Below are 16,022 nucleotides of genomic sequence, written 5' to 3' on the forward strand. Positions count from 1 at the left end.
AAAAGTTGCTAACAAATCGCGCTGTAACTGCAATACGTAGTGACTATACAAAGTGCGGTGCAGCTCAGAAGAATCACGTCCACCGCTGAAACGTCGAAGGAGGTTAGGGAACCGAACGGAGAGGTTGAAATGATGTATTCCGCTGAACAATGTGTTTTTCTGGTACTGGAGTACCACAGATTAAAACACATTCCTATAGCAAAAAGGCGAAGTTTTGAAACACGACTGAATGTTCCAAAAGAATACGACGCGAAAACATTCGCAAGGTATGCTCCAGATTCCGACGGACAGGCTCCGCGATCGATGACGTACAGGGTAATGTTGGCCCAAGGAAAACTATTGTTTCGTCCTGAAAATGTCGCTAAGGTTTGTGCGATTATTCAGAGAAATCTAATGAGGCCAGAAAGAAGAACTACAGGAGAAATTCGTTTGGAGGGTCCAGCACGCAGAAGCCTGCCGCTGTGGCCGAGCGGTCCTAGGCACTTCAGTCCGGAACCGCGCTGCTGCTACGGTCGAAGGTTCACATCCTGCCTCGGGCACGGATGTATGTGATGTCCTTAGGTTAGTCAGGTTTATGTAGGTCTAAGTCTAGGGACTGATGACCTCAGATGTTAAGTCCTGTAGTGCTTAGAGCCAGTTGAACCAGCACGCAGAAAATACTGAGACAGGGCCCACAAACGTTTCTACTCAGTATCCAAAGCTGTCATACCACACCTGCACGACCCGTGCGACGGACAGCTGACTTTGCTAATCACATTTTGACAATGATTCATAATGAAAGATTTGATGCTGGCTGCATCTGATTTACAGGTGAAGTACTTGCATCGAAATGGCAGTGTTAACACACAAATTAAGCGATTGTGGGGTTCTCAAAATCCCTATTCGTGTGAAGCGGAATCACTGTATGCTCCAGAATTTACTATTTAGGCTGCTGCGTGCAGCACAGATTTTATTGCCCTTTTCCCATGCGAGAAAGCATCAGTAATGAATGTTACGCTACAGGTTTGGAACACAGCGTTGGAGTATCGATCGGGCACCGAATGCTTCAAGCAAGGTGAGGCCAGACCACATCGCAAGGAACAGGTGCTTCATTTTCTTCATGAATACTAAAGGAGTAGAGTCACTGCGTTGGATTATTGCAAATTCACCGGCGCAGAGATGGAATGGCCTCCATACCCATGCGACCTAACTTCCTGTGACAGCTGTTTGTGGTGCACAGCGAAATACACTAGTTTCGGAACCATCCCACCGTGCTGGACGAATTAGAATCGCCAATCTGCTTGGCATCTAAATTCATTTCCGTCGAGACACTGTAGTATTTGATGGAAATTTCATTGTTCATTTGCGTCACCTCTTTACTGTGATGATGATGTTTGGTTTGTGGGGCGCTCAACTGCGTGGTTATCAGCGCCCGTACAAGTTCCCAACCTTTGCTCATTCCAAGTTCGCCACTTTCCTGGATGATGATGAAATGATGAGGACAACACAAACACCCAGTCATCTCGAGGCAGGTTAAAATCCCTGACCCCGCCGGGAATCGAACCCGGGACCCTGTGCTCGGGAAGCGAGAACGCTACCGCGAGACCACCTCTTTACTGTGACTGGTGGATATTCCGAAACGGTTGTGATTTGGTTGCAGTGACTGCCTACCGCGGACTAGTTCAATTATGAGTGCTGATCCCTGCAAGCTACTCAAGGTACCATGTTTTAGCTACTTATCGAACCATTTCGAAACTTGTACCACTTCTGTTCAAAATTCTTACAGCTTCCACCATCAATATACGCTTGTTGCACCAAACTATCGAACTTTGTATTCCAGATATTTAATTTTCAAGTTGAGGCGCATTCATTGGAAACCTTGTATGTCCAGTTTTTATTATGATGATGATTATCGTGATTGCAAAATACTGAGACGTATTCTTTAAAGAAGAATGGGAAAACTGTTCGAAGCCGACCTTGGGGAAGATCATTTCTGATTCCGGAGCAATACTGACCACACGACTTATCTTAGAAGACAGGCTAAGTAACGGCAGACCTACGTTTATGACGTTTGTAGACTTAGAGAAAGCTTTCGACAGTGTTGACTGGAATCCTCGCTTTGGAAGTCTGAAGACAGCTGGGATAAAATACAGGAAGCGGAAGACTATTTACAACATAAAGAGAAACCAGGCAAGAGTTATAGTTGAGGGGTAATATTTGAAAAGGAAGTGAGAAAGGGCTGTAGCTTATCTCTATGTTATTCAATCTGTACAGTGAACAAGCAGTACAGAAAAGAAAATTGTTGTGTAGGAGAACTAAAAAAATTGTGGTTTACCGATGTAATTCTTTCGGAGAGAGCAAACGCCTTAGAAGAGCAGTTAAACGGTATGGACAGTGTCTTGAAAGAAGAATATACACTCCTGGAAATTGAAATAAGAACACCGTGAATTCATTGTCCCAGGAAGGGGAAACTTTATTGACACATTCCTGGGGTCAGATACATCACATGATCACACTGACAGAACCACAGGCACATAGACACAGGCAACAGAGCATGCACAATGTCGGCACTAGTACAGTGTATATCCACCTTTCGCAGCAATGCAGGCTGCTATTCTCCCATGGAGACGATCGTAGAGATGCTGGATGTAGTCCTGTGGAACGGCTTGCCATGCCATTTCCACCTGGCGCCTCAGTTGGACCACCGTTCGTGCTGGACGTGCATACCGCGTGAGACGACGCTTCATCCAGTCCCAAACATGCTCAATGGGGGACAGATCCGGAGATCTTGCTGGCCAGGGTAGTTGACTTACACCTTCTAGAGCACGTTGGGTGGCACGGGATACATGCGGACGTGCATTGTCCTGTTGGAACAGCAAGTTCCCTTGCCGGTCTAGGAATGGTAGAACGATGGGTTCGATGACGGTTTGGATGTACCGTGCACTATTCAGTGTCCCCTCGACGATCACCAGTGGTGTACGGCCAGTGTAGGAGATCGCTCCCCACACCATGATGCCGGGTGTTGGCCCTGTGTGCCTCGGTCGTATGCAGTCCTGATTGTGGCGCTCACCTGCACGGCGCCAAACACGCATACGACCATCACTGGCACCAAGGCAGAAGCGACTCTCATCGCTGAAGACGACACGTCTCCATTCGTCCCTCCATTCACGCCTGTCGCGACACCACTGGAGGCGGGCTGCACGATGTTGGGGCGTGAGCGGAAGACGGCCTAACGGTGTGCGGGACCGTAGCCCAGCTTCATGGAGACGGTTGCGAATGGTCCTCGCCGATACCCCAGGAGCAACAGTGTCCCTAATTTGCTGGGAAGTGGCGGTGCGGTCCCCTACGGCACTGCGTAGGATCCTACGGTCTTGGCGTGCATCCGTGCGTCGCTGCGGTCCGGTCCCAAGTCGACGGGCACGTGCACCTTCCGCCGACCACTGGCGACAACATCGATGTACTGTGGAGACCTCACACCCCACGTGTTGAGCAATTCGGCGGTACGTCCACCCGGCCTCCCGCATGCCCACTATACGCCCTCGCTCAAAGTCCGTCAACTGCACATACGGTTCACGTCCACGCTGTCGCGGCATGCTACCAGTGTTAAAGACTGCGATGGAGCTCCGTATGCCACGGCAAACTGGCTGACACTGACGGCGGCGGTGCACAAATGCTGCGCAGCTAGCGCCATTCGACGGCCAACACCGCGGTTCCTGGTGTGTCCGCTGTGCCATGCGTGTGATCATTGCTTGTACAGCCCTCTCGCAGTGTCCGGAGCAAGTATGGTGGGTCTGACACACCGGTGTCAATGTGTTCTTTTTTCCATTCCCAGGAGTGTAAGATGAACATCAATAAAAGGAAAACAAGGATATGGAACGTAGTCGAATTAAATCAATTGATACTGAGGGACTTTGTTTGAGCAGCAAAATAACTGATGAAGGCCTAAGTGAAGAGGAGATAAACTGTAGGTTGACAATGTCAAGGCTCTGAGCACTATGGGACTTACCTTCTAAGGTCATCAGTCCCCGACAATGTCAAGGAAAGCGTATCTTAAGAAGAGCGACTTGTTACATCAAACGTAGACTTACGTGTTAGGAAGCATTTTCTGAAAGTATTTTACGGACTGTAGCCACGAATGGAAGTCATACATTGACGACGAGCAGTTCAGCCAACAAGATACAAGAGGCTTTTGAAATGTGGTCCCACAGAAGAATGCTGAAAATTACATCGGCAGATGGCACAACTAATGAGGAGTTACTGAACAGGACTGAGGCAAAGAAATTTGTGGCACAACCTGACTAGAATAAGGGATCGGTTCATAGGACACGTTCTGAGAAATCATGGGATCACAAATTTAGCATTGGAGGGAAATGTGATGTAAAATCCATAGATGGAGACCGAAATATGACTAAACGGACTGAGAAGGATGTAAGTTGCCGCAGGTATTGCGAGATGAAGAGGCTTGCATAGGATAGAGTAGCTTGGACAGCTGCATCAATAGTCTTCGGACTGAAGACTACAACGCAAACCGTCTAAGAACCGCATTGCCACCTCTGCACGTACCTGCGCGTACTGCAAGAACGTGTCGTCGCCCAGCGGCCGGTCTCCCAAGTAGAAGCGGTGGATTTCCTGCGCGGCCGCCCGCCTCTCCTCCGGTGTCGCCGCTGCCGTGGCCGGAACCAGCACATCGAAGTTGGCGTTCAGGTCGCGCCACGCGTCCTTCTTGCCCAGCACTGCCGGAAATTCAGATGTTTGATCGTATCGTCAATTTAAATGAGTAAGCATAGCGTCAGCCCGCCCGGTTAGCCGTGTGGTCTAACGCACGTGTGCGGTGGGAGGGGTGGAGGGGGGAGTGGTCCACTGGGAGCAGAATCCCGAACCGCCGAACCGCACATTAACCATGGGTTCGGCGTGGGGCGGCGGTGGGGTGAGTGGACTACTGTAGCCTATTGTGGGGTTGTGTACCTTTGTGGGAGAAAGCCCTTCCGTCGTTTCTAGGTCCCCACTTCCATACAATGCAATACAAGCACGGCGCCGTTTACCAGCCGTTACAAAGGGCGACAGAACTGGCACATGAGACACCGAAAATTCATGCCCCCGGCGAATGTTGTGACAAGTCTCCCTTTTCCACATAACTACATACTGCATGCTTCACATGTAGTGCTACTGACGTGTACGCTGCGTTAATAGACGTACTGGAGAAAATGTAACTTTAAATAAAGCAGGAGCAAAAACTAATAAATATACAAACTTTATATTACACGTTTTAGATAACTTTTTTAAATGAGTACACAAATGTCAACGGTCATCATATCCTAATGTCATGAGGCAGAGAGATAGTTTTGAGTAAGGTAACAATGGTATAAAAGTGCGGATCACCAGAACTACCAACATACAAGCGCACACATTGAAAACTTATGTAAATAAACAATAAACGATTAACGGAAGAGCAATGAAGTGCATTTGTATAAACATTGTCATTGGTAAGTGCAACAAAGGATAATCATTAACAACGAGTTGGAAAAGAGCAGTGCAATGCTGGTAACTGCTAAAGAAATTGCTAAGACAACGCCGGCGCAAATACTGTAAGGTGTAGCGTATATGCAACCAATATGTAACGTAGCTACAACAAATATGCCTATGTTCGTCTGTGAAAATAAATTCGATAAGGAACCTAAGCTATCAGTAAATAGAACCTAGCTGCATAACATTGTGTTCGTGTTGTATGTCAGTCAGTGTCAGTTTCAGTGTCAGTGTCAGTTTAATTGTCCTTTAAGCCCTCAACAAATCGTTACATGAGAAATTTTAAACTAACGTTTGGATAACTTATGTGACTATCACTTGTAAATTCTTATTCAAATACGCGGAGTCTGAATTGTGCAACAGAATGTACTCTATTAGAGTACATGACGTCTTGTGGTGTGTCAGTGTCTCTGTTTTGGCCCTTAGTTTTGCACTCACCTCTTTAGATGACTGCCTTTTTCCTTGTGGTTTACTGAAATTCGCACCAGCATGCAGGAGCAGCAGCGGCTAAAGCTTATTGTTAACACGAATGAATTTAATAAAAAGGAGTTTCTTGGGTCCTGTTAACTACTACATAGCTTGTGAGAAGGGATTTCTTTAAGTCTACTTAAAACTTCAGAAACCAATAAAAGACAATAATAATAATAATAATAATAATAATAATAATAATAATAATGACATAGGTAACAATAATCACTGAGTGCCAGATTAACAGATTATTTCAATTTCGAAGTTACATTAACATGAAACAATCACAGCATATTTATTAATTAGACGTGGAAAATAATAATAATCATTATTATTATTATCTGGAGGATAAGGTGGCTTCTTTATCTGACAAGCAAAAAAATGGTTCAAATGGCCCTGAGCACTATGGAACTCAACATCTTAGGTCATAAGTCCCCTAGAACTAAGAACTACTTAAACCAAACTAACCTAAGGACATCACACACACCCATGCCCGAGGCAGGATTCGAACCTGCGACCGTGGCAGTCCCGCGGTTCCGGACTGCAGCGCCAGAACCACTAGACCACCGCGGCCGGCTGACAAGCAAAACACTGGATTATTACATACTCGGACTAACGATCACGAGCTTAACCCTGCAATTGCGCTTTACGCTATGCTTGCAAATTTTACCTTTAATTCCATCTTCAAGCGTAGCTAAGCCATCAAATTGCTCCTGGCTATATAAATGAAATGAGGCCTTGAATGGGGTATGATCTGCCATCGCCGACGTGAGGGCAGCATGACACGTTTTCTGTCTCCGATCTCTCGACCGACACTACGACTTCCATTCTCGCAGACACACCTCGCTTCACAACAATGCTTAGAATCGCGCTCCCATGTTTTCCCCTCAGATAGTTACTATCGATATCTGAGTACTTAGACAATGCAAAGAATAGCGTTGAGTTGACTATATTGTTTTCAATGTAATGGAGACACACTCTTTACATAGGTAGGTGCATACAGTTACTATTTGCGTTTATATATAGTCATTTTGTCATTTGGAAATCGAGTGTGCAACTGTCAACGCTAGAAAATGGAGTGCGAAGTGGAGAAATCGGAAAATTTCCGACAAATTCTTCTGTTTGTGTTCAACAGAGGGGTGGCAGCCAGAAACATTTGTGCCCTGTATGAGGTTAATGCCACTGGACATAGCACGGTATTAACATGGTTTTCTCGTTTTAAGAAGGATCGTTTTCACTATAGCGACTCTCCACGTTCAGGAATATCTGCGGGATTTGATCAACATCGATTAACAGCAGTAACCCACAATGATCCTTGTCAGTTTACTCGAGAAATACCAAATGCGATCATTCCACCATCGTGCCAAATCTGCACGCAGGGGGGAAGGCTCAAAAATCGGAGTATTGTTACAGTTAGCTGTAGGCCAAAATCACAAAAATCAGCGGTTGGCCATATCACTGCTTGCTCCTCATCACTTGGCTCGAATGGCATAGACCATTCTTATCCTGTATTGTCACTGGTGCCGAGAAATGGTGCCTTTATGCCGATATAAGGAAAGGAAAGGAATGACTGAGCCAAAACAAAGTAGGAGTCCTCCACCCAAAGACCTGTCCACAAAAGATTCTTTTATGCGTCTGGTGGAACAGCGGCGGTGTGATGTACTACGAATTGCTTCCCAAGGTGCAACCAACGTTATACTCTCCTGGAAATTGAAATAAGAACACCGTGAATTCATTGTCCCAGGAAGGGGAAACTTTATTGACACATTCCTGGGGTCAGATACATCACATGATCACACTGACAGAACCACAGGCACATAGACACAGGCAACAGAGCATGCACAATGTCGGCACTAGTACAGTGTATATCCACATTTCGCAGCAATGCAGGCTGCTATTCTCCCATGGAGACGATCGTAGAGATGCTGGATGTAGTCCTGTGGAACGGCTTGCCATGCCATTTCCACCTGGCGCCTCAGTTGGACCAGCGTTCGTTCTGGACGTGCAGACCGCGTGAGACGATGCTTCATCAAGTTCCAAACATGCTCAATGGGGGACAGATCCGGAGATCTTGCTGGCCAGGGTAGTTGACTTACACCTTCTAGAGCACGTTGGATGGCACGGGATACATGCGGACGTGCATTGTCCTGTTGGAACAGCAAGTTCCCTTGCCGGTCTAGGAATGGTAGAACGATGGGTTCGATGACGGTTTGGATGTACCGTGCACTATTCAGTGTCCCCTCGACGATCACCAGTGGTGTACGGCCAGTGTAGGAGATCGCTCCCCACACCATGATGCCGGGTGTTGGCCCTGCGTGCCTCGGTCGTATGCAGTCCTGATTGTGGCGCTCACCTGCACGGCACCAAACACGCATACGACCATCATTGGCACCAAGGCAGAAGCGACTCTCATCGCTGAAGACGACACGTCTCCATTCGTCCCTCCATTCACGCCTGTCGCGACACCACTGGAGGCGGGCTGCACGATGTTGGGGCGTGAGCGGAAGACGGCCTAATGGTGTGCGGGACCGTAGCCCAGCTTCATGGAGACGGTTGCGAATGGTCCTCGCCGACACCCCAAGAGCAACAGTGTCCCTAATTTGCTGGGAAGTGGCGGTGCGGTCCCCTACGGCACTGCGTAGGATCCCACGGTCTTGGTGTGCATCCGTGCGTCGCTGCGGTCCGGTCCCAGGTCGACGGGCACGTGCACCTTCCGCCGACCACTGTCGACAACATCGATGTACTGTGGAGACCTCACACCCCACGTGTTGAGCAATTCGGCGGTACGTCCACCCGGCCTCCCGCATGCCCACTATACGCCCTCGCTCAAAGTCCGTCAACTGCACATACGGTTCACGTCCACGCTGTCGCGGCATGCTACCAGTGTTAAAGACTGCGATGGAGCTCCGTATGCCACGGCAAACTGGCTGACACTGACGGCGGCGGTGCACAAATGCTGCGCAGCTAGCGCCATTCGACGGCCAACACCGCGGTTCCTGGTGTGTCCGCTGTGCCGTGCGTGTGATCATTGCTTGTACAGCCCTCTCGCAGTGTCCGGAGCAAGTATGGTGGGTCTGACACACCGGTGTCAATGTGTTCTTTTTTCCATTTCCAGGAGTGTATTTATTGTCAATAACTGAGATGTCTTGCAGACGCAGTCCCCGAGCGACCACCAGGAATACCGCATGAAGTGATACTACTCCATGATAACGCTTAACTGCATTATGATAGACTGCAAAAGATCAGAATAAAAGTTTTTGATTTGGAAGTCATTCCACACCCGCCTTATTCACCTGACATTGCGCCCTCTAAATTTTCACGTTTTCCGCTCTTCGTCTAACAACGTCCAACGAACTTCCTTTCCGGACGAAAAAAAGCACTCAGAACACGACTCGACGAGTGCTTCACATCATAACCACGTGATTTCTAGAGTCGTGGAATCGAAAACTTACCCCAGCGTTGACAGACTGTTGTAAATAGTCAAGAAGAATATTTTGTTGATGACTAAATTCTCTGTAACGTGTATCTGTTTTGCTCATTAAACTTACGGGGAAACGCTACGAAATTGTGCGCCAACCTAAAGTTCTCACATTACCCATATAACATATGTTTTGATAAAAACGTAGGTGGTGGACTCTTGCGCGTGGTTGAATAACCCTGGAGGGACATGATGCTAAAAATATCAAATGATATTTCTGCTTCTGGACAGTCATGTAACAGCTAATAGTATTATTGCAGTTACAATGTTTGCAAGTTTATGTCAACTCTAATGAATGAAAAGAAAAAACTTTCTTTTGATTGTACCTATGTCAGAACGAAGTCTTGTAAAAAATGAAAATCTTTGACACATTGTTATATCTGAGCAATACGCAACACCGTATTTTCTTCTTTTTCTGACAATGAGGCGATACATAAATTGTACTAGGTATATATTTTTGCCAATAAAAATTAGAATGTTCCATTGTAATCTCGTTTTATTGTAAAATTTCAAACCTGTCAGCTCTTCTGATTAAAATTGAACCAGGAAATTAATATCTGGTCGTTTAAATTAAGTTGGAAATGGCTGGTTTGTTGACGCAATGAACGAGTGCCACCAGTGTTCTATCATTATGTTTTTATTAACACCTTACTTTGAAACGGACTAACATTTTACAAAATAACTTCTTTTATACGAAAATTATATACTCGTCGGGCCATTCGTCACCAAGTGCACCATCAATCAACAACGGCGTTTTGGCGTCATGCTAATTTACGTTCAGTCCAATAAAGCCAATCAATATGATTTCGTTTGAGATAAAAATAAACAGCACTTACAATAATTTCGATTCCAAATGAGAGTAGTTGCACTTCCTCTCTCTCATTGCCTGTGTGGCATATCCTTTTGTTTGAGTCTTTATGATACTTCTAATCTGAAAAATTAATGAATTTATACAGAAGCAACCACTTCACCTAGTAGATGACACTGTTACCCAAGTCAATCCATTTTCTTGAAACTTTAACATTTTAATGTCAATTTGTTGCTCTCGTTTGTTCGTAGATGTAACTTTTACAACTGGTTTCTAATAGTGACTCTCTTCCTATAGTTGTATGGTAAGTTTCCCTTCCCATTGACTTCCACAAGCACAATATAGAGACCATGCGACATTATTTTAATTCCAGTTTCTTTTAGCCCATAAATTTTTTCTAACGCTATGTCAAATTTTACTGTGTTTTAAATTTTTTAAATCGTTTGGCAGAATATTGGTGAACTGTAACCGCTGACAACCCACTTCCCGCCCGTATGGGACGAGGGGGATGAAGCAACAACAAATAAAAAGGAATCATGTAAGTCATTGACGTATTTTATAGCACTTATTTTCAGAATGAATTTAAGTTGAGGGTTTTGTATTAAGACGAATCTGCTTGTTAATTAATTACCACATCTGATGATGGCAGTAAATTTCCAGAAACGGTAATGTGAATACTGTAGAACTTAGGCGATCTTGTAATTAATTGTTATGTAAGCATCAGTGGCTGCCCTTGTTCTGTATTGTCGAGATAATGTGCTTGCTCGATGCAGGATTATTATAAATGATATGCTTCGGCGACCTACAGGCAGCAAGTTTTGATAAAGTGCAGCAGTAGACGCAAATCTGGTCAGACATGGTTTATACTCTATGAGCTGTGAGCTGCTATTTTGTTCTACGCCTGGTTGCTATCACGCACAGTCTTAGACTGCGTTTTCTCGTTCTCCTTTGCGTGTAATGACATGATAACTTCCGCAATTTCAAGGTTATTTGACAATGGTGCCATTAGTCAGCTCACAATACACGCACACAACATTAGCGTGTTAAGAGGTAACAAGTACACTGTTCCAGTTATTCTGCCAACATAATCATTTTATAGAGACACTTATTCTCAACGTCCTCTCTTATTAATGTTATTGTTATTGTTGTCGTTGTTGTTGTTGTTGTTGGTGGTGGTGGTCTTCAGCTAAAAGGCTGGTTAGATGCAGTTCTCCACAGTAGCTTGTCTCGTGGAAGCCTCTTGATCTCTGCCATTACAACAACTTATATTCATTTGAATTTGGTTACTGTATTCGAGCCTTGGTGTCTCTCTAGAATTTTTATCCCCGTAGCCCTCCGTTAGCAAACTGACGATGCTTTGATGCTTCAGGACGCGTCCTATCAGTCGATCCCTTCTTGTAGTTAAGTTGTACCGTAAGTTTTCATCTTCTTCAATGCAATTCAGTATCTCATCTTTTAGTTATTCGATCTACCCAACTATCCTTCAGAATTATTCTGTGACAGCAAATTTCAAAACCATCTGTTCTCTTCACGTCTCAAGTTTTTATCGACTATTTTCCAGGCATAAATCTTCAAAAAAGAATTCCTAACAATTAAATTTATACTCCATAGTAACAGATTTCTCTTTTATAGAAACGCTTTTCTAGCTGCTCGCGTTCAGTGGCTAATTTGGACGCCTGTCATTTTGCCGCCCAATTAGCAAAACTCATCTCTACTTGTTAGTGCGCCATTTTCTGATCTAATTCCCTCAGGATCATCTGTTTTAATTCAACTACATTCCGTTCTTATATTAATTTTGCTGACGTTTATCTTACAGTCTCTTTTCGAGACATTTGTCGTTCCGATGAACTGCTTTTATAAGCCCCTTGCCGTCTCTGATGCAATTACATTGTCTTCAGCCAAACTCTAAGTCTTTATTTCTTATTCCTGAACATTAATTCCCTTTCAGAATTCTCCTTTGTTTCCCTTACAGCTTCCCCAATGTATAGATCAAATAGCAATGGAATAGGCTAAAATGCTGTACTACTACCTCCTCAAATACTAATTCCTTACCATGTTCTTCGACTCAATTACAGCCCATTTTCTGTTCAGATTGTAAATAACCTTTAAACACTGCACAATTCTTATCCTCTATTGCTCCACTGTACAATGAAAGTTATCCACCGATGTCTTCGTACATGCCTTATCATCTCGTTCCTGAAATTATTTTCCATTTATCTCTGTCCTCGCCAGTCCTACAGATATGCTGCTATTTCCTTATCTTACCATATCGTTTAATTTTGGTGTATTTATGGAACTTCACATATCAAATGCTTCCATTTTCCTCGTACTCGCTTTTCACACTTCTTGATTCACTTCCATACAATTTCTTACTCAAACCAGGTGAACTGGAAAGTAGTCAGCATACAAATCACGCATTTGGGAAGAAGGCGGTTCATATCCCGCTCCATCCAGATGAAAATTATCGTCATTGCCCCAAATGGGTTATGGCAAATACAGAAATGGTTACGTAGGGTAGGATACGACCGATTGCCTGTTCTTACATTCTTGCAATTTAAGCTTGGCTCTGTCTACAATCACATATTCGTTGAGAGCACGATAAAAAATAACCTTTAATTGCTTCCTCCAATTAAAGCCTATGCTTCATACTAATTAATTCTTTTGGCGAAGACTGGTCTACGCCTTGGTTAATCTGCTTGTTACGTCTTTCGTAATTCACCTGAAATACGTTAGTTTCGTTCGAAGGTGGCAAAAACCACAATCTACTAAATTTTGATTTTTGGGTTGTCGCCTTTCTCATGTCTGATGCTCAAGAGACCGTTAATTCCCTTTAAGAGATTCTTTAATTCTGCCTGACTTTCACCCAGGACAGCAATATCATCAGTGAATCTTGTCATTTCTACCCTTTCACCTGGATTTTACTTCGACTTTTGGTGTTTTACTCATTGTTTTTTTTCGGCAATAAAAATTGACACCCTGTTACGCCCTTTTTAATCCGTGGTCTTCTCTTTTGATCCTCGATTGCATTATTCTCTCTTGTTTCCTGTACATACTGCGTATTACCCGTCTCGAACTATCAGTCGTGTAACTTTTACCAAACAGGTTTCGGACAGCCCATGTTCATACTTCAAAGTGGACAACAAAAGCAATGTAACTTACGTATGTACACTCATGAGCCAAAACATTGTGACCACCTGCTTAATAGGTTGTTTATCCGTCTTTGGAACGAAATACATCACTGATTCTGCGTATCACATATCCGATAGATTCTTGGTAGGTTTGTGGAGGTTCAAAAATGTTTCAAATGGCTCTGAGCACTATGGGACTTAACATCTGAGGTCATCAGTTCCCTATAACTTAGAACTACGTAAACCTAACTAACCAAAGGACATCACACACATCCATGCCCGAGGCAGGATTCGAACCTGCGACCGTAGCTATCACGCGGTTCCAGACTGTAGCGCCTAGAACCGCTCGGCCACTCCGGCCGGCGTTTGTGGAGGTATGTGGCATTAGATGTCTACGCAAAGGTCATGTAATTCGCGTTAATAACGGACCGCTTATTTGCGAACACGGTGATAGCGCTCGACAGCGAACCAGATGGGTTCCGCAGGATTTACATCACCCGAATTTGATAGCCGAGACATCAACATGAGCTTACTATAATGCTCTGCATCACGTTTGTGGCTCGGAGACACGGACATTTACACTGCTGAAAGATGACAACGCCGTCGGGAAAAACCTCAAGCATTAAGGGATTCGGGTTGTTGACAACTGTCAGCGCGTCTTCGATTAATACCACAGGTCACATGCAAGCGCAGGAGTTTTTTTTTTGTCATCAGTCTACTGATTGGTTTGATGCGGCCCGCCACGAATTCCTTTCCTGTGCTAACCTCTTCATCTCAGAGTAGCACTTGCAACCTACGTGCTTAATTATTTGCTTGACGTATTCCAATCTCTGTCTCCCTCTAGTACCATGGAAGTCATTCCCTCATGTCTTAACAGATGTCCTATCATTCTATCCCTTCTCCTTATCAGTGTTTTCCACATGTTCCTTTCCTCTCAGATTCTGCGGAGAACCTACTCAATTCTTTATCTTTTCAATCCACATATCAAATGCTTCGATTCTCTTCTGTTCCGGTTTTCCCACAGTCCATGTTTCACTACCATACAATGCTGTACTCCAGATGTACATTCTCAGAAATTTCTTCCTCAAATTAAGGCCGGTATTTGATATTAGTAGACTTCTCTCGGCCAGAAATGCCTTTTTTGCCATAGCGAGTCTGCTTTTGATGTCCTCCTTGCTCCGTCCGTCATTGGTTATTTTACTGCCTAGGTAGCAGAATTCCTTAACTTCATTGACTTCGTGACCATCAATCCTCATGTTAAGTTTCTCGCTGTTCTCATTTCTACTACTTCTCATTACCTTCGTCTTTCTCCGATTTACTCTCAAACCATACTGTGTACTCATTAGACTGTTCATTCCGTTCAGCAGATCACTTAATTCTGCTTCACTTTCACTCAGGATAGCAATGTCATCAGCTAATCTTATAATTGATATCCTTTCACCTTGTATTTTAATTCCACTCCTTAACCTTTCTTTTATTTCCATCATTGCTTCCTCGATGTACAGATTGAACCTTGTCTTAAACCCTTTTTAATACGAGAACTTCGTTCTTGGTCGTCCACTCTTATTATTCCCTCGAGGCTGTTTTACATATTGTATGTGACCCGTCTGTCCCTATAGCTTACCCCTATTTTTCTCATAATTACGAACATCTTGCACCATTTTACATTGTCGAACGCTTTTTCCAGGTCGACAAATCCTATAAACGTGTCTTGATGCTCCTTTAGTCTTGCTTCCATTATTAACTGCAAAGTCAGAAATGCCTCTCTCATGCCTTTACCTTTCCTAAAGCCAAACTGATCGTCATTTAGCGCATCCTCAATTTTCTTTTCCATTCTTCTGTATGTTATTCTTGTAAGGTTATTGGATGCATGAGCTGTTAAGCTGATTGTGCAGTAATTCTCGCACTTGTCAGCTCTAGCCGTCTTCGTAATTGTGTGGATGACGCTTTTCCGAAAGTCATATGGTATGTCGCCAGACTCATACATTCTACACAACAACGTGAATAGTCGTTTTGTTGCCACTTCCCCATATCATTTTAGAAATTCTGATGGAATGTTATCTGTCCTTTCTGCCTTATTTGATCTTAAGTCCTCCAAAGCTCTTTTAAATTCTGATTCTGAAACTGGATCCCCTACCTCTTCTAAATAGACTCTTGTTTCTTCCTCTGACGAATCAGACGAATCTTCCCCCTCAGAGGTTTTCAATGTCTTCTTTCCACCTATCCACTTTCTCTTCTGCGTTTAACAGTTGAATTCCGGTTGCACTCTTAATGTTATCACCCTTTCTTTTAATATAACCGAAGGTTGTTTTAACTTTCCTCTAGGCTGAGTCTGTCCTTCCGACAATCATTTCTTTTTTGATGTCTTCACATTTTCCCTGCAGCCGTTTCGTCTTAGCTTCCCTGCGCTTCCTATTTATTTCCTTCCTCAGCGACTTTTATTTCTGCATTCCTGAGTTTCCCGGAACATTTTTGTACTTCCTCTTTTCTATTGATCAATTGAAGTATTTCTTCTGTTAGCGATGATTTCTTCGCAGTTACCTTCTTTGTACCTATGTTTTCCTTCCCTAGTTCTGTGATGGCCCTTTTTAAAGATGTCCATTCCTCTTCAACTGTGCTGCCTGCTGAGCTTATTGCT

At 44.2% G+C, this 16,022-nt stretch overlaps 1 protein-coding gene across 1 annotated transcript in view; it reads right to left on the reverse strand.

Moving 5' to 3' along the window:
- Positions 1-16,022, reverse strand: part of LOC126162303 (esterase E4-like) — a 101,935-nt gene that overhangs the window by 18,764 nt on the left and 67,149 nt on the right. The window contains exon 7 of the mRNA XM_049918721.1: positions 4,543-4,712. Within this exon, the coding sequence (XP_049774678.1) occupies positions 4,543-4,712 (170 nt within the window). The remainder of the gene's footprint in view (positions 1-4,542; positions 4,713-16,022) is intronic.

The sequence above is a fragment of the Schistocerca cancellata genome, chromosome 2 (assembly GCF_023864275.1).
Source record: "Schistocerca cancellata isolate TAMUIC-IGC-003103 chromosome 2, iqSchCanc2.1, whole genome shotgun sequence".
NCBI lineage: Eukaryota > Metazoa > Arthropoda > Insecta > Orthoptera > Acrididae > Schistocerca > Schistocerca cancellata.